The sequence below is a fragment of the Micropterus salmoides genome, unplaced genomic scaffold (genome assembly GCF_014851395.1).
Source record: "Micropterus salmoides isolate LMB-PRFRI ecotype aquatic unplaced genomic scaffold, ASM1485139v1 Ms_hic_scaffold_1, whole genome shotgun sequence".
Classification (NCBI taxonomy): domain Eukaryota; kingdom Metazoa; phylum Chordata; class Actinopteri; order Centrarchiformes; family Centrarchidae; genus Micropterus; species Micropterus salmoides.
Window position 1 is genome coordinate 29,776,820 of NW_024040040.1, and position 18,245 is coordinate 29,795,064.

At 40.0% G+C, this 18,245-nt stretch overlaps 1 protein-coding gene across 1 annotated transcript; it reads left to right on the forward strand.

The window, feature by feature from the left end:
* The first annotated feature begins 3,475 nt into the window (after positions 1–3,475).
* f3a (coagulation factor IIIa) lies at positions 3,476–12,000 on the forward strand. The gene is made up of 6 exons (XM_038723690.1): positions 3,476–3,679; positions 6,583–6,694; positions 6,864–7,057; positions 8,252–8,433; positions 8,524–8,692; positions 11,225–12,000. The coding sequence occupies exons 1-6, from the start codon at positions 3,613–3,615 to the stop codon at positions 11,368–11,370; spliced, it is 870 nt and encodes a 289-aa protein (XP_038579618.1). The 5' UTR covers positions 3,476–3,612; the 3' UTR covers positions 11,371–12,000.
* The last annotated feature ends 6,245 nt before the right edge of the window (positions 12,001–18,245 follow it).

The following is an 18,245-nucleotide window of genomic DNA, read 5'->3' on the forward strand; positions in this document are numbered from 1 at the left end:
GTGATTATGTCAACAGGGACTAGAAAGAGAGATGTTGCCAATGAATGTGAATATTAATACGGTGAGCTGCTTTGCATTTGGGTAGAGGCAGAAATCTCAGAGACAGATATCTCAATGGACAAATAAAACCAAAGCTTTCTGCATGGCTAGATTCAAGACAATTATTTATATAGCACCAGTTCATAACAGAAATTCTCGTCTGTAGAGCAGGTCTAGACTCTTTGTATTATTTTTGACAGAGACCCAACAATTCCCACCATGAGCAAGCACTAGGTGACAGTGGCAAGGAAAAACTCCTTTTTAACAGGCAGAAACATTGAGCAGAACCTGGACTCAGCGTGGGCAAACAATGGATTATAATCATAGCAATAGTAACGATAAAAATCTCTGTGAATGTTCTCAGTCATCTAGGTCACAGTTGAATATACTTGACATTTCGCCTCTCATCCAAGACGCTTCTTCAGTTCTGACTGACTGCTCCGGGCTGTTGTAACGACATTCGTTGGAGTCATGTGAGGCCAAGTCTGAACGACCAAAGTCGGCATTCTCACATGAGGCCAAATGTGAGCGTTTGTTCAGTTTTGTTCAGGCATTGTAAGTGGGGGAGAAGTGATACTAATAACAACAATGACAATAATAACATCAATCAACAGTTATTAATCCAGTTGGCGAAGAACTGTCGAGCATAAACACAGGAAAACGGATGCAAGCCCAGACGCAGACACATGGGCAGAGCAGGTACTGTTTCTCAGAGTTAATTAACAAAAGGATTTTGTCACTTACAAACAAGGCAAGCAGACAGTCCAGAAGGAAAATACAAAACATTCACAATCGAACAAAAAGCATTATTCCAAAAGGGAAACGAAAGGCAAGAACCAAAGTACAGAAATCCACAATACAGAAGAATAGTGCACGAACAGGGAAAGACACTTCATCACATGAATTTACAATCCGACCACTTTCATACAGAGATCCCGCAATAAAACGTGGAAAGAAAATACTACTCAGGATATGACGACAGTAATGGGTTGCTAAATATGTTGTCTAAACTGCAGCCAACTTCATACCTGTCATTGGCCACTCACCGGCCACTGAGGCCTTGTTTAATTAACAATAAATTGTTACCCAGACATGCTGTACAGCTGTTGCTCCTCTTCTTTCTTCCAGGAATGTGCCTGGGAAAATAGTCAGTTAACACAGACTGTAACACGATCTGATAGAGTTGACATAGATGTATTTGTAGATCACTTTGTTGGAGTTCTATTGCCAGGAAACACCTCAAGATATGAGGAGATGGGAATGTATTGTGAGAGGTAAATAAAATGTCTGGAGAGTCACCAGTGTCTGGGAAATATGAAGCTTTTTTTCCTCAGCAGTTTGATTTAATCTAGTCATCCAGTAAGCATGACCGGCACTGCGCTCTTATCAGTTGCTGCCTCAGCAACTTTATTCATCCCCAGAGAAATTGCAGTATTTGGGTTTGCATAGGTTTACATACTGTACATAAAATAAAGATACAGTTGCAGTTACGAAACATACACAACTTCCACAAAACACACAAGAGGTATGTAACAAGCATGAAATATGTTAAGAGATAAAAAATAAAAAAACACATGTACACTAAATATTCATTCCATTGCTGTACATAAACAGAGTAAAGGTCAAATTCGCTAATGAGTGTAGAATGTGCATTGTCATTAAGAAACAGCCCTCCTCTCCCTGCCCTGAGGGGAGTTATTGTATACTTTATTTGCAGTGAGCAGGGATGACTTGGTCCTTATTATTGCGGAGCTGAAGGCGTCTCCAACTGGAGAGACTTTGTTGTCCCACCAGTAGTTCGTGCAGAGGATGTGAAGCGTTGTCCATATTTTTTAGCAGTTTGTGCAACATCCTTCTCTCCACAGCCAACTCGAGAGGCTCCAGGGCAGTTTGTTCAGCTCCTTAGTGTCACTGGCTCTGATGCTGTTGCCCCAACAGATAGAAAATGTGCAACATCTTGCTGGACACATTGAAGGACCGAAGCTTCCTCAAGAAGTACAGAGTCTGCTCTGGCCCTTCCTGTAGCCAGGCTCACACTTTCAATCCAGTCTGTTTAGATTTTTTATTACAATATGTTTATAATGGCTGCTTCTTTCATGACAAATTCAAAAACTGTGTGTGTGTGTGTGTGTGTGTGTGTGTGTGTGTGTGTGTGTGTGTGTGTGTGTGTGTGTGTGTGTGTGTGTACGCTTGAGGCTCTAACTGTGCTTTATCCACATCAAAGAACTAGTGTATTGGCCGTATTTGCATTCAGTCCTCCCTGTCAGAGGGTTCCTTGGTATTCAGAACAACAGTCGACCATGATACAGCTGGGCCCCTCACTGCCAGAGAGGGGGAAAGATAATGAGTGCAGGGGGGACTGGCACAGTGCCAGATATTCTGAGGCCAGCTCCAAATTAAGAAAAACAAATGCTGCGTCGGTGTTGGAACTTGTAAAACAGTAACTGCGGTTCATCCAGTGAAACCATCGTATAAACACTTCAGACCACAGTGCATATTCAATGTCACCTCTCTGTGTTGAGAGATTCAGCATATTTCTAAAGTGAATCCAGGCTATATAAAGACCTCCAGTTTACCCACTGGAGCTGTCTGATGAGCCTGTCCTGACTCATGTACTAGGCTGCATTGTCTGTCAGATCCATGATGATGCTGTCAGCTGTCAGATCCAACCAGGCTTCTGGGGGTCATAGAGCATTTCTCTCCAATGTGCCGTCATGCATTCATTTGTAAATACTGCCATGATAGATAGATATTGTAGATATTAAATATTGTTAATCAGTTCCCATAAAACTATGCATTAAGAGTAATGCAACAGTTACTTATCATTTTGTAATGAACTGAACAGTAATCTCAAATATAAAGTGTGAACAGTGTTGTGAAATGGTAATAATTTGATGTTATGTCAGCATTTCGATCATCAGTTGTTAGTTTTCTATCTAGAGTTTTAAAGGACATCAAGGTTCTGAATTTAGTGCCAGAGTGATTGTAAAAAAACTGTACATTATTAGATGGCAATTTCTCCAAGTGAATAAATTAAACAAGTTCATGGAACCAGTCTTTGAAGCCTGTTAGAATTGGTGGAGTCTTTGAGAATAAGTTGTTTGTGTTTTTTTGCTATTACCATGCCCATCAGTAGGGCTGTTTGAATGTGTGAAGGGAGAATTAAAGATCATCCAAAGAGATCCAAGTCCCTGTTAGGAGACAGAGTCTTGTAGTAAACCCCAGATCAATTTACAAGCCTTGGAACTTTGCAGTTAAACGTCACGTATCGTGGAAATAGTTGTGAGGCTGAGTGACCTCAGCAGGACAGCCAAGCGCTGTGGTTGCATGTATAATAGCGAACTGTAATAGCCGGCCCTGTCTGGTGACGTCACAGCCGGACGCTCCATATTTGGCCAAGCCTCACGCGGTTGCATCGTTATAAGTTGTTCGTAGTCAGACTTAGCAGAAAGGATTCATTGCGGTGATCCGGTAACATTATTACTTCTATCCAGGACACGAAGAGGGAGCGAGCTGATCTGCTGGATCAGGCACGTGCACTTTATCTGGACTTCTAGAGAGACATTTCCCGACATGCTGACCCTGAGGCTACCACAAGCTCTACTTTTTGTCTTCTTTCTCTCTGCTCACTCTGCCTCAGGTGAGTAAAGCAGCTCCTATTATTATTTTTATCATGATTATTTTAATGTCCATCCAACTTTAGGAAGGAATTAGTAAGTAATACAGAGTATGTCATGATAAGAGGAGCTTATGAGTAAAGATATGTTGATTAGTACACATTATAAGATGTAAACATAAGAAATGTATAGCCCGTGAAATATAAACAGAAGCCTACTGTGCATGTGGAATAAAATAGAAGTAAATATTATAAAAGTCGATTATGGTAGGCGTTATTCTTATTAAGTAATTGTTGTTGTAGCAATGTGAATGAGAACACACATGGATTTATAGCAAATCTAAAGTTGTATTCACACGAACAGGCCCACAAAGGTCATTCTGTAGGTGGGCACAGGGCTTCAAGTCACTCTGCCTATTTAGATTTAATGTTTTTTTTTCTTTTCCAAAACACTTACAGCCTTCTGCTAACAGACAAATGAACAGGATACTGACCGACTGCTTCTGTTAAACATACAACACTAAGTATAAACTTTTCAACTCTCGGGTGGCCCTCCTCCGTCGGAAAGCTTCACCGACCGTAACGTGGCTCCTCGCCCTTGCCCGGTCGTACAAATTCTTTTTCGATCTCTGTTATTCTGACCTCTCTCCCCTTTTGGCCATCTCTCCATTGCCTTTAGCATGTGGCAGGTTTACCGTACCTCTGCTCCTGTGTCTCGAGCCTATGTGTTTGTTTCCCACTGACAGAATAAACACCAGATCTTTTTTTCAGTGCACACACAGAACTTATAGCTGACCTTGAGGAGATATTCGCTGAATCTTTGCAAAAAGTGTATTGGATTAGCTTTCTCCAGAATTGCATACCCAACCTTGAAATGTCCAGGCAATTATCTTATTAGGCCTACCTGAAACAGTATTGCAAATTACTGTCTTAGACACCACTTCTGCTAGGTGAGACTGGGTATGGTTGTAACAACACCAATTCCACCAAGTAGAGATAAGATAGGAGTTAGGTGGTCATTTCAGTATTTACCTACTTCCTCCCTGATCAGATAAGGTAGCCTAGTTATCAAGGCTGGAAACAGGTACATTCAGAATATGTAGAGAAAAGACTGATTTTGAGGTCAAAAGTACATTTTTTGACCAAGACTAGATTTTGTTTAGTCTCTATACTATTGCAGATACAATTGCTTGACTTATTTACTTATTTCAAACCACCATGCTGATACAGCTAGCTAAATATTGGCTGACGGGAGTGGGGTGGGTGTGTAACACTTCTTTAGAAAGTGTTACAACCATCCACAATACATAAAACTAGGGACTTTTTTGTCTTTTTACAGAGTGCCCTTTGCAGTCTGGGCTCACCAAGCCTGCACTCCAGGGTTACCAGCATTCATTTGCCAGCACTGTGACCAGTACCTTCCATTTACATATTGTTCACATGTTGGCGTATGTATCGGCACTCAACATTTTACATACTCCTGTCTCTGTCAGTGGAGAGGGCAGAGAAGCGTACGGACAGCTTGTGCGAAATTCCGGTGCGCAAGAAAAAGTCCCAATACGCCAAAGAGTAAAATATAGAAGTGCCGGTACTGGCCCACTTCAAGCACTGACTGTGATTAAGAATACACACACATTGACACACACAGACACACACCTCTTTTTTGTTAGACCTAATGATGTACAAAGATGTTCTTTAATTAAGTGCATTTTAGTAGTATTTATTAAGTATACTTTTAAGTAAGTTTTTTCTTTAGCTAAATTTAAATACATGTACTGTACATGTGCAAGTGTCATCAGACATTGTCTGTTACAGTGAGAGAGAAACATGGTTCTTTTATATAACTACCAGTTTTTTAAGCATATCAATAGTGTGTCATCTATTTTTGCTTCCTATGTCTTATTGTTACAACGTACCCCAGCATGTGTCACAACCTACCCTATAACAAGGGAATACAATGCATTTGACATCAACTCACGAGTCTGTGATATTCTTCTAGAGGATTGAATTGGTGCTATTTGTACAAATCTGTACAAATCTGGGTACTTTGAATAAAAGTTTAAGAACTCTAGCTACAAAATTCAGTGAGTGAAGTTGCTGAAGTAAAAATCCGCTCACTGTGGTTCTATCTGGGCCACTAAAGCTGTTAAAAAAATTCTGATTTTTAATTTACTTTTTAATGTTCAAATTCTAAAATGTGATGTGATTCAGTACCTGAATTAGCCCTGAGTGTGCTTTGTTTGGCCATTCTGCCTACAGGAAGCAATGATTTACATCATCTAATACTGTAAGTCTGTTGTTGAAAAAATAAACACAGTGATTCAGGCAGATTTGACCTTTAAATCCTCCATTCAGGGAAAACCACAGACTGCAAAACAGCTTTTCTCCCTTGTGTTCCTTGGGCGACACACTTCAGAAAAAATTAAGCACAAGTGTTGTGGTTGTGACCAAACAGTCAGTCCATAAAAATATATGGCCATGGATCTTTTATTAACATTGCTAAATGTAACGCATTTCACTCAGCACTTCATGAAGATCAGAACATTTTTTCCTTCTACTAAGTTAGTGTGGTCCTGTATAATAGTTTTGTAAAGGACCACTCTTAAGGTTTTATTACATAAAATGTGTAACTTGGTGTTTATAAATTCAAGGGTAAAAACAAGCAGGCCGTCTCCTCTTGTGGCAGAGTTAGGCAACAACAGACCTGTGTGACTAAGTCTCCCTACAGCTTTTGGAATGCCTGATACACGTACATCAATGTATCTGCAAATGTACAATACATTTGGTGCGTTGTTTTCTGCCACAATGGTTCTCCATCGATGTGTTGTTCTAACTAAATGATTTTCATTATTTAACATTTAATACGTCTTTTCAGGATTTGAAAGGAATTAGAACAGTATTTTTACATCACCTCTTTTATTTTGCAGGCTCCTATCCCCAAGCACAGAATGTCACCTGGAAATCCACCAACTTTAAAACAATTTTGACATGGGAGCCCAAACCTTCAGCTGATTACTCCTACACAGTGGAGTTCTCCGTGTGAGTGCCTGCATTCAAACCCTCACCTTTTCAAGAAATGGCATTTCATTCCCTGCTCATTCATACATTCATACTGCGCTAATTTTAATGGCCTCATGATTTCTCAAAATGTTTGCATCCATCAGTCATGTCTGTGTACTAAATAATGTGACTTATTAAACTGTTGCAGGGTTGGTGGAGATAAACAGAGGAACCCTCACTGTATCCGGTCCTCAGTGACAGTGTGTGATCTGTCTAGCTCTCTGACTGAGCTGAATGCTTACTATACAGCTGACGTCCTGTCTGAACCCCCACTGGGGGCCTCCTCGGATCTAATTGAGTTCCCCTACACCAAATCACCACGATTCTGCCCCTACAAAGACAGTAGGTTATTCTGCCGCTATCTGCAATTTTTAATCAACATGTCTTGGAAATTACAGCATGTCAGAATATACATATTGTCCAGATGCACGTTCAGGCAGGTCAGCACTGGAAAAGAGCTGAAGGGTTTGTGTAAGTGTTAGCCAGTGAAAGAAGTGTTTGTCCTCAGGTTTAACATTTTTGAAAGGATTATTCCAGTTTCTTTCACGTTAAGTCTTATTCTGAGACTTTTTGCCATCATCTCAATTATTAATAACTCACCAAGTTAATTTGCTGAGCTCTGGAACAAGGTGACATCAATGAAAATAAGTCTAAAAGGTCAAGAAACATGAGCAGTCAGATGATTCAAGAGAAAACAAAGGTGAACTGCAAAATTATTTACCAAACTGTAAATAACTTTGACCTACTGTATAAGAGGTTATGGTGTACCTACAAAGACCCCACATGGAGACTCCAAGAACTGTCATTGGACAGCTTGGGCTGGTTGAGTTTTGTCCTATAATCTTCTGATGCCAGTATAGATGACAGAGAGTGAAGACAACATGACACAAGTTGAAACAAAGACTCAGTAATCAGCGGTTTTTCACATCAGAGGCTTCACTGCTCTGTATCACAAATTGTCAAAAACCAAAATCTAACACTGTTAACTCTGTACTTCAAATATAAATCCTGCTTTATACATGAAACAGTTATTATACACACAACTAATAACTAATAGGCAAACAAATAAATGGATAAATGCAGCCATGAATGTTATGAATACAGCGCTGAATAACTGACAAATGATTGAGGACCAGTGTAATCATATAGGGCCCACAGGCCTGGCAGTTCTCCTCCGTCTCCAATAGTAATGTAACTTCCGATGATGTCATCCTTTATGTCCTGGCATGGTTTGTTTACACTCAGAAGTAAGTGAAGACAGGATGTCCTCCCTCAGCTTGTTTAGAAGTCAGATGCCATTGGCGGGCTGTGTATGAGACGGCATCCGTTCTCAGTGGACTATTTGTATTGTTTACCATCATCATATTTCCTACACAATGTGCAATACAGTGCAATAATAGAAATGATGGACAAAACTGTGAAAATAAAACCCAAAGTTGAATTTCTATAAATACAAGGTGTAGAGAGGCTCATTTAGCTTTTTGCTCCCAAACATCTTCAGACTGGTCTCTGAACAGTACCTTGTGTTCTCCACAGCTGATATAGGCAGACTTGACTTCAAGCTGGAGGTAAGTGAAGACAAAAAGAAGACCACCCTGTATGTGGCTGACCCACTCACTGCCCTTTTTAAAGATGGCCACCAGCTGAAGCTCAGCGATATCTTCTCTGACCAGCTGCAGTACAAAGTCACCTATCGAAAAAATCAGAGCACCGGTAAGGTGAGTAACAGCAGACATTGCAATATCAGCCTCAAACACGAAAGAATAAGACATTAGAAACTACATGTTTTCCTCCTGTGTTGTGTGCAGAAAGTGTACAACTCTAAGACCAATGTGATAGAGCTGACAGATCTGGACCAAGGGGAGAGCTACTGCTTCAACGTCCAGGCCTACATCCCCAGCCGCAGGATCGACAAGCAGCTGGGAGAGCTGAGCCACACCCAGTGCTCCAACAACAACAACCAGTCCTTCTTTAAAGGTGAGGTGTCCTGATTCTTACAGAGAAAATGTGGGCAGCCAGTGATTCTGTTACATCTTCCCTCAGTGCACAAACTGTCCAGACATAACACATGCAAGTTAAATCCTGTGTAATGATCAAAGTACTGTCCACCAAGACACACACTCACAGCAGTAATCAAGTGCTGACATGCCATAGTTTTGGTGCTGTTAATTTTCTGTAAATTTGTTTGCAGACTGAAGTACACCATGTCAGAATTTATGTGTGAGATATTTGCACGAAACCAAGCAGGCAGCTAAATCCTTGTGTTTCTATTGCTTTCTGTACACCAACAATTCACTTTACGCATTAGAAAAAGTGGTATTTTTCAGAAATGGGTGTCTTAACTGCTCCTTTGAAAAATGTTTTCACACATTTTGGCCATTTCTGCACCAGCTTTAATAATTACCAAACACGGTTTCTAAGCTGAGCAGAAGATTAAAAAAAAATGCAAACATTTAAATTTCATAACACTGCAGTTTGCTGTTATTTTGTGCATCTAAATTGAATTAAAATTAAGTTATATGAAAAGATTAAAAGCAAGCTAATTGCTAAGCTAAAAGCTAAGTGTTGGATTTTTCATATTTATTAGGTCACACGGTCTTATTCCTGTTTATTAATAAGCAAATATGAACTCAGTAGTAGTGTGTGTGAGGCAGGGTGGAGCTGAAAACAGCAGCCAACCTCAATGTGCCTACCCTGAATAATTAAAATAGTTTGCTGCTTTGTTTTGTGTGGATCTTCATGATGTTCTTTAGAGCACATGTCCAGATCTAGTCATTTCGCTTCATGAAGGCGCAGCGCATAGGTTCATACTGGTGTTCAGATGTCTGTTGGCTGTAGATTTTATAGTGTTTTTAAGAGAAACTTTAAACAGAAGACGTGAGGCAACACAGTGGTCAGTCTCATCTTCCCTGTCTCTGACAGGGCAGACAGGGTGTGAAGACGTCCAGGGTCACACAAGCCTTGGTACAGCCAAGAAAACACACTGATAATGTACTGAAAGCCAGTCATCCCCTGCTTGCCAATCCTTTTGATTTCTCTGTCTCTCTCACCACTGTTCTCCAGCAGTTTCAATTCCATAAATTTTCCACATATTTGTCAGCTGTGTGGAAACAGCGTGACAGATGCACACAGGCAGGAAAGAAACCCCTCCTCATAGATCATTACGTCCTTTTAACTTCAATTTTGCAGAAGCGATGCCCGGCTAATCCAGAAACACATAAGAGACCCGGGTTTGAAGACACTGTGAGACACTAATGTGTCCCTGAGCAAGACATACATAGCAATTGTAAGTCACTTTGGATGAAAGTGTCAGCTAAATGAGAAAATGTAATGTAACAAGCCTGACAGGTTTAGCTGTTTGTTTCCTGCCCCCCCCCCCCCCTTATTTAAAAGGTGGGGTGAGGTTTAATCCTCATACTGCATACCAGGCTGCTGGGCAGGAAAGGGTAAAACCCCCTAAAAAACAAGCCTGATAGGTTACTGGAATACTGGAAATAAAAGGATAACTTTGGTGCTAATCCTCTAATAATCAGTTCATATGCAACACCTAATGTAATTTCTGAATTACTGAGATTATGTTTCGAGATCCAACAGCACCCCCTTGTGGAAGAAATAACCAAGTATATACTTGTAGGTGGCATGTTCCTATAAGTGCCTGATTCAGTTGAAGAATTATATTGAACTTTATTTATATATATATATAAAATGCCAATTCATAATAGTTGGTCTCATTGCACTTTTCATAGAGAGCAGGTAGAGACTGAACTCTTAATAATATTGTTTACAAAGACCCAACAATTCCCACCATGAGCACTTGTAACAGTGACTCCCTTTCAACAGGCTAAGCCAGCCCTGACTATAAGATTTATCAAAGAGTAAAATTTTAAGCCTACTCTTAAATGTGGAGATGGTGTCTGCCTCCTGAACCCAAACTGGAACCTGGTTCTACAGGAGAGGAGCTTGATAGCTGAGCGCTCTGGCTCCCATTCTACTTTTGGAGACTCTAGGATCCATAAGTAACCCTGGGAGTGCAGTAGCTGGGATATTTTAGGGGTAGGTTTGGTTATCAGCAAAGTATCCCTTATATTTTGAAAATATTAACCATCACAATTATGAATATTATAAACAATATTATGAAAGATTCATAAATACGGTGTACCACCCTGGAATCAGGGGCCAATAAGCAAATGTGAAAAACAGTCTCAAAAAGAGGCTTGCTCACTTATAAAAGTCAATAATGAAACACTATTGCACATTAATAGCCGGACAGTGAAGGGTGAATCGGTACACTGGCCGTCACAACCAGCTGTTATTATAACACAATACACAAGCAAGTAACGACTCTTTAAAATTAAAATAGGATTTATTTAGAGATAATGGAGATCAGACTTCTGATTTATTGTGTATTTTGTTTTGTGTCTGTTTGGGCTACTTTAACTATTCTACATGCTGTTATACATATAACAAAATGACATTTATTAAATGTAATGTCTTGTTTTGTCTCCACAGTGTATTCAGGCGGTGTGATTGCTGCTGCCATCTTCCTCGTCCTGCTTCTGGTCAGCCTCATCATAACTGTCACAGTGGTCTGCTACAGGCGCAAGAAAAAAGCTCTGAAAAGTGGAAAAGAACGCATGCCCCTTCAAACTGTATAGAGCGTGTGTTCCATCACACACACACACACACACACACACACACACACTGCTGTGAGAATATGTGGTACTACTGAACTGGATTGTGGCCTTTAAGGAGAGCAGGAGAGGAGGTCTAGTCCAACATTCCACTGTTAAACACTGGAATTTATCCTCCCTTTAGTTTCTGTGAAACAACCTCTGAATATGATACATATTTGATTCTTTCTTTATTGTTTCATGCTGCATAAAACATTCAGACTTTCGGAAAACACTGTTTGAAAACTCCTACTGTGCACACTTGTCATATTGCTGAAGCTGTAATTAATTTTTAATTCCTTGGTCTGGTGAGTGGTCACTGATGCCTGCAGATAAACACTACCAACTGATTTTATTCGTTGCATTTTATAGTGTACTTTGTAACTTGAAATAATTGTCATGATGAGGAATTTTGGGAGACTGATGAAAGCAACACTTTATGGGAAAAAAAGTATATATTATTTTTGTACCTGATGCTTTATTTAATGTTTTATATAATTTAGTGTTTAAATTAACATATTTGCATATGATACTGTTTTGAGCTGTTCAGATTGTTGCACTTTTTTACTGTGTAGTGAAATGCTGAAGAAGTAATAAATATTTTACAGAGCATGATCAGTTTGTTCAAAAAAATGTTTCCATGTCACTGTCAATACAGTTCAATGATGATGAGAAACTGGATGGTAAGTTATTACATTAATGTTACAGTTATACTTTTTTGTTTAAAGTGTTGGTATCCAGCATTAGGGCTGAGATGATTTCCGAATCAATATACTGTTAAATATCTGTAGTTTATTATTGCTTGAATTGAAAATACATGTTCATAATGTAGTTTTCATTTGTATCAGTGGGAAGCAGAGAAAAATCTGCTGAAATTCCACAAATCAATGTTCTCCTAAGCTAAAGAATAATTTATAATTGGCAATTTGCAGGTTCAAACCTTTTCCGTTTTGAAACGATTTGACAAACAATTTCTGATTTGTAGTATAGCCATTTTTCACATTTGTAGCGTCGTGTTAGTTGTCGATTTGAATGGAACCTTCAGGGTATGCTAACCCTAACCCTTAATTACAGGGCCACAATCTGGCAGATGGGGCTCATATTTATTTGGAAGCACATGCACATCATTTCCAGTTAGTGACCCAGGTTTCATGTTTCTAGCTCATTTCAGCTTACTGGAATTTGAGCCAATGCAGCAGACAAAAAACAATTTATTCACAATTTATAGTCTAATTTGTAGTGCCACCTAGTGGTCGACTTGAATGAAACTTTCAGTTTGGTCTATTATGTGCCGAGACATGCCCCTTTCAGGGTTTACTGACCAGGGGTGGTGATGGGGCAATGGATTAGACACATTCCTTTGGTGTGAAAGACCTGGGTTCGATTCCCACTGTGACCCATCCACCGTTGTGTTCCTGAGCAAGACACTTAACCCATTGTAGCTCCAAAGGCGTGTGACCTCTGACGTGTATAGCGTAGGTCCAATAATTATCCACCGAAAAGTTGGTTGTTCTTTGTAGCAAGCTGATTGGCACCAAACTTTGCACACAGCCTCAGTTGGACATGGGAAATTACTGGCCCAAGTTTCGTGTTAATGCTGTTTTGCATACAATTATAAATCCAGTGCACCTCTTTACAGCAGTGGCTCCCGGCTTTGATGTGAGAGTATGTATACAGTGAATATATATGATATGATGTGTACAGTTCAGTTCCTCAGCATATCAGGTAACATCACAGGCAGAAAGTAAATGATTGATGTACCTATAAAGTGCATTCAGGTCAGTATGGGATCTTTTGGTTGTAAGATAAGATAATTTTCTCAGGTACATAGTGCACATTGTTGCTTCACGGTCTAGATATGACATACACACAGTACAAACATACGTGTCAGCACCAAACAGTAGGCATTGACATACTGGCACATGCAGCAATAAATACAAAAGAAAAAAGAACAATGGTTCATAAATGAATAAAAGGATAGAAATAGGATAAAATGAATAAAGGTAATATTTAAATGCATCTAACGTCAGCACACTTAAACATTGACTAAAGTGACTGCAGTAGGTCCTTCATGCCCATCACTTTCATAGCAGTTTTTGTTTTGTTCATGAGTCTAGAACTTTTTTACAGTTTAGACTGTACAGTCAGGCAGCAGAACCAGGCAGCCATAACGTATTTTATAATGCTTTCCATCACAACCTTGTAAAAGGTTAACATAATCTCAATATGGACACTACACAATCGAAGCCTCCAAAGGAAATGAAGTCTTTGGGCACATAAATAATCAACCTCAATCTGTTTTCCACCATAATACAAAAATATTTATAGGAGGAAACCTGTTCAGTAATGCTAGTATTCACAATCACAGGGTCAACTAACAAGTGTACCTATTGTAGTAAAGAAACTGTTTTTGAATCTAGTAGCTGATATAGACCTGTAGCATCTTCCAGAGGGGAGCAGCTGGAAGAGCTGGTGGGCTGGGTGGTAGAGGTCCTTGGTTATATTTTAGCTACCCAGTTGAATGTGCGCTTTATGTACAACGAGTTGACTTAGGGGAAGGTCACAACCAATTTTGTTGGAGGCTTTAGTGGCACTCCGCTCCAATCCGTTCTTGGTATGACTGTCTGAGCTTCCATACCAGACTGTGAGAGATGATGTGAGAATGCTCTCTAATGATGGCTTTGTAGAAGTGGACCAACAGATGTTTTGACATGATACTTCTTCACTTGTCTGAAGAAATACAATCTTTGTTAGGGCTTTTTGATGATATCGTTGGTGTTGATATTCATTTTTAGAGAAACTCATGTAGGTGCTGAAGAAATTGAAGTCTGCCAGGGTTATGGGTTACTCAGAGATCCTCCTGAAGTCTACAGCTGATTCCATTGTTTTTGAGGTATTGAGTATGAGGTTGTTGTTACTCCCCGCGACACTGTACGCAGGATAAGCGGTTGACGATGGATGGATGGGTTGTTGTTACTGCACCAATGTTCAGTGTGATTTAACTCTTGGCAGTACTGAGTCTTGTCATTGTTATTGAGTGCAATAACAGGGGTGTCGTCCGCATACTTGAATATTTTGACTGTGTTGTGGTGAGATGTAAATGTAAACCATGACAGAATTCTATTTCTATGAAAGTCCAGAATCCAGTAACACAGAGCTGGGTTGATGTTGTTACAAGCCAGCTCGCTAAGGTAAGGCTGTAACAAGTGATTTGGGATTGAAATGAAGGTGGAAAAAAGGACAACTGAATTCTGGTTAAAGTCAAAGGTTTAATTAAAAGGAGTTGACTCAAGAAAACAACAAAAAGAGGCTATATAGGTGCTGACAACAAAAAGGAGAAACAAAAGAGGGTCTTGTCCAAAGACAGTTACTCTGCTCAAAGAACACTAACAAAAGGAGGTCAGCACCTATATGCTTTACAATAATGCAAGGTGAACAAACAAGCAATGCTCAAACAAAAGAGCGGCCAACACTTGGTGCACTATCACACTATGTGATTTACAAAGGGGTCAAACTGACTGAAGCCACTTGGACAGGCAACAGACAGAGACAAGAAATACAAACACTCTAGATATTCCCTACCTAAAAGAGGTACACAACTAACAGCAAGGCGAACTGATCACTGCCTCAGTCACCCTGAATTGTGGACACACAACCTATTTGTAGTCCAGCAGGTGTTGATTGGAGAGTCCTGGTTGGCAGGGTCGGTCGAGTCACAGCCACACCAATCACAGACGCCAGAGAACAGCAAGTTGCTTGGTGGATTGAAGGCGCAGGCGTACCTTCAACACAGGTGTCAACTCAGATGAGTCGGCTAAGTGGGCAGTCTGAACTGCAGTAGTGGATACAGTTGGAGGAGGTGCGGGGAGGGTTTGTTGCTTTTCATTTTAACCTCCTCAACAATACTGTGTAGTTGGAGGCTACATGCAGCTGGCTGATTATAGTAACCATGGGGGACATAACCTCATGTTTGTCAATGACATCTCAATGATAGTTTGTGAGCTGACCTCTTAGTTAATCTATTGTTGCCCCAGCAACTCCTTTAAGTCACAGTATCCTTGCTCCTTGATTGCTTGTTTGATTTCCATCAGAGTTTGACTTCTGAATATGTTTCCTTTCAGCTTCCAAGTTCCTTACAATGACGTTCAGTTTCTGGATTGGAATGTTGCAATTCTTCCAGGGTTTCAGTTAATCCTTTCTTCTCCACTGGGGACATCAATGGTGGAGCAGCAAGACCCTCCCCATCACATAAGTCCATGTCTAGTAGAGAGAGTTGTGTTTCAGTGTTTAAAGGGGATCTATTATGCTGCATTTCCAGCCCTTTAGTGTAGTTCTGTGACTCCTGTACGGTAGCTTTGCATGATTCAAAGTTCAAGAAAGTAATTTTGTATCTTATACTGGCCCGTCATGCAGGCCCTCATTTTATTTGCCATCGCGGATTGCCTGTATGTTTTTTAGGGGTGCCAGCTGAAGCCTTATTCAACAGTGTAATTGTTTGCTTATGTATGTATCAATCCCCCATAGATACATGAGTCGGTGCTCTATACACCCACTTTTATGAAATCCGAACAACCAAATAAACACAGCAACAATCAGTGACAATGCAACCAGATTTTCAATATAAATCAGTTTATTAAATTAAAAATGTCAAAACCCAAAAGATAATTCAACAACACAATAAGGAGTCCATAGCTCACATAACCATCACTCTGTGGGGAATTCATACACACAAAACCAAAATACAGCTCAATTCTGACCTGAGCATACCCTCTTCCCAATAAGTCAAATTTGACAGACACTGTCGAAGTTACCTCGTGCCCACTGGATTTAAGTGCCTGGAAGTTTCCATTTTCTGAGGTACAGGTTGTTTGAGTCCTTTGCGGACATGAAAACATGTCTCTCTCTATTTCCTCCTGTCAACTGCAGATTGTACACGGGGCCACGGATAGGCCGTGGTCAAAATAATATCAGACACACTGTTGTACGTCGCCATTATGGATTTTGTTATCCCCATTTCTAAGTTACAGGGGTGGATTACTCTGGTGAATGCCTGGATAGTGATCAACTCGGGAGGTGTGACTGGGGTGTGACATGAACATTTATGATGAATGCAAAACAATATGTTTTTAGAATCCTGCCTGAATACATGCAAGCTAGCTCATTATGATCCAGTAAATGTAGCAATGTTGACATTGCTCAGCCTCTCCAATGAAAGATATGCAAATAGTTATTGAAATGGGAAGGTAGTAGTTGCAATCTGAAAACTCACAGCTAGAGGTCACTATGGCCCCTGTAAGCCTACAGCAGTGGCCTATACAAATTAGTGTTCCCATAATCATCCTCTGACAAGGCATTGAATCATCATGGAAGATGTTCACTCAGAACGTACACTGCAGTAACTTTGGAAAACAGTTTGTTCATCATTGTCACATACAATGTCAGTTGCAACTCTTAAGGTCCCAGTACACAGAGTGGGAAGTTGAGGGTATAGCACTGAATTGTGGGAAGAGTTATTTTAGATATACCTTGTGCTCAAGTAGAAGTACAAGTAATGTCAAAGAAAACTTAGTAGTAGTCCAGAAATGTTGGCAAAGCACATCATAGTAAGCTAGATCGCTATTGAAATATATCAATAAAGTAGGTCTCTACTGGATTACTGTGGTACAAAATCACATGCAATTAATGAAAAATCATGCTGTGGGAAAGAAAAACTGCAGTTTTACCATTAGTGTGTATAATTTACACCTACCCTAGGACATGTATAATTATTAAGTTGTTACTTAAGAGTTTTGTTGTAACTTATCTCAGTGGTGCAACTGCTTTTATTTTAGTAGTGTGTGAATCACTTACTATAATTTATATTATAACTAGGTTTGAACTTGCACACAGCTGGTGCAACCAGCTGCTGGCTTTCTTGTTTTACCTCTGCTACAGTAAGACTGTACAGGAGTGCTGAAATGTTGGTTTGCTGGTCTAGATCAAGATATCATGAGAAGCACTGTCAAAATATATTTTAAATTTGTTGTTGAGGATGATTCATAAAGGCGTTTACAGGTGTTTTCAGATATTTTGGCTGACTAGACCTCTGCTCATGGTTAAAATTGGGCAGAGTTATGCTGGGAATGATGTGAGCTGATGGGACACCAAGTACCAATAACAGTTAGAGGTGGAATTTTTCCCACCCTAGCAGGTGCAACAAAACAAAACGGAAGAGCCAGTCACATATAAAGCAATCGCAGTCCGTACACGCCCACACATTCTTGACGTTAGAAACACAGAATGCAGTGAGCTAGGTGCAGTCACTGCATCCCATTTATTTTCACACCTAGCATCTCCCCCAGATCTTCCTACCACCGACAGTTGGGAAGTGTTGGTGGTTCACAAGGTACTTATAACTACTTATTGTGTTTCTGCCCTGAGAAGAGGTCTAAAGTCAGATCAGCCATAACCAGAGGTAAACCCTGTGTGTTTATCCAGGGTTTGCAGGGCCTTTAAACTCACAGATTTCATTGAACTATAGTGGCTGCTAGAACAGATTTGGACTTTCATACTTGTGGCAGAACATTTTATTCTTCAATGGCAGTGCAGTTTGGGGTTTAAAAAAAAAATCACAAATTAAGAGCACTAATTCCCAGTTTGAGGTCAACAAGTAAACTGGTGTGAGCATTTTGTTTTATAAAGCAAAGGGAAGTACGAGATCTCTGACAAAGCATGCCTTCATTAACACTGAACCACTTTAATGATCTGATATTTACTGATTTTCAACACATAAGAAATGTCCCGGTTTGAAATACACCTCACAAAATGATACCAGTCCAGTACTGTTCTACTATTCTGCCTTTGTGTTAAGTCCAGGTTCC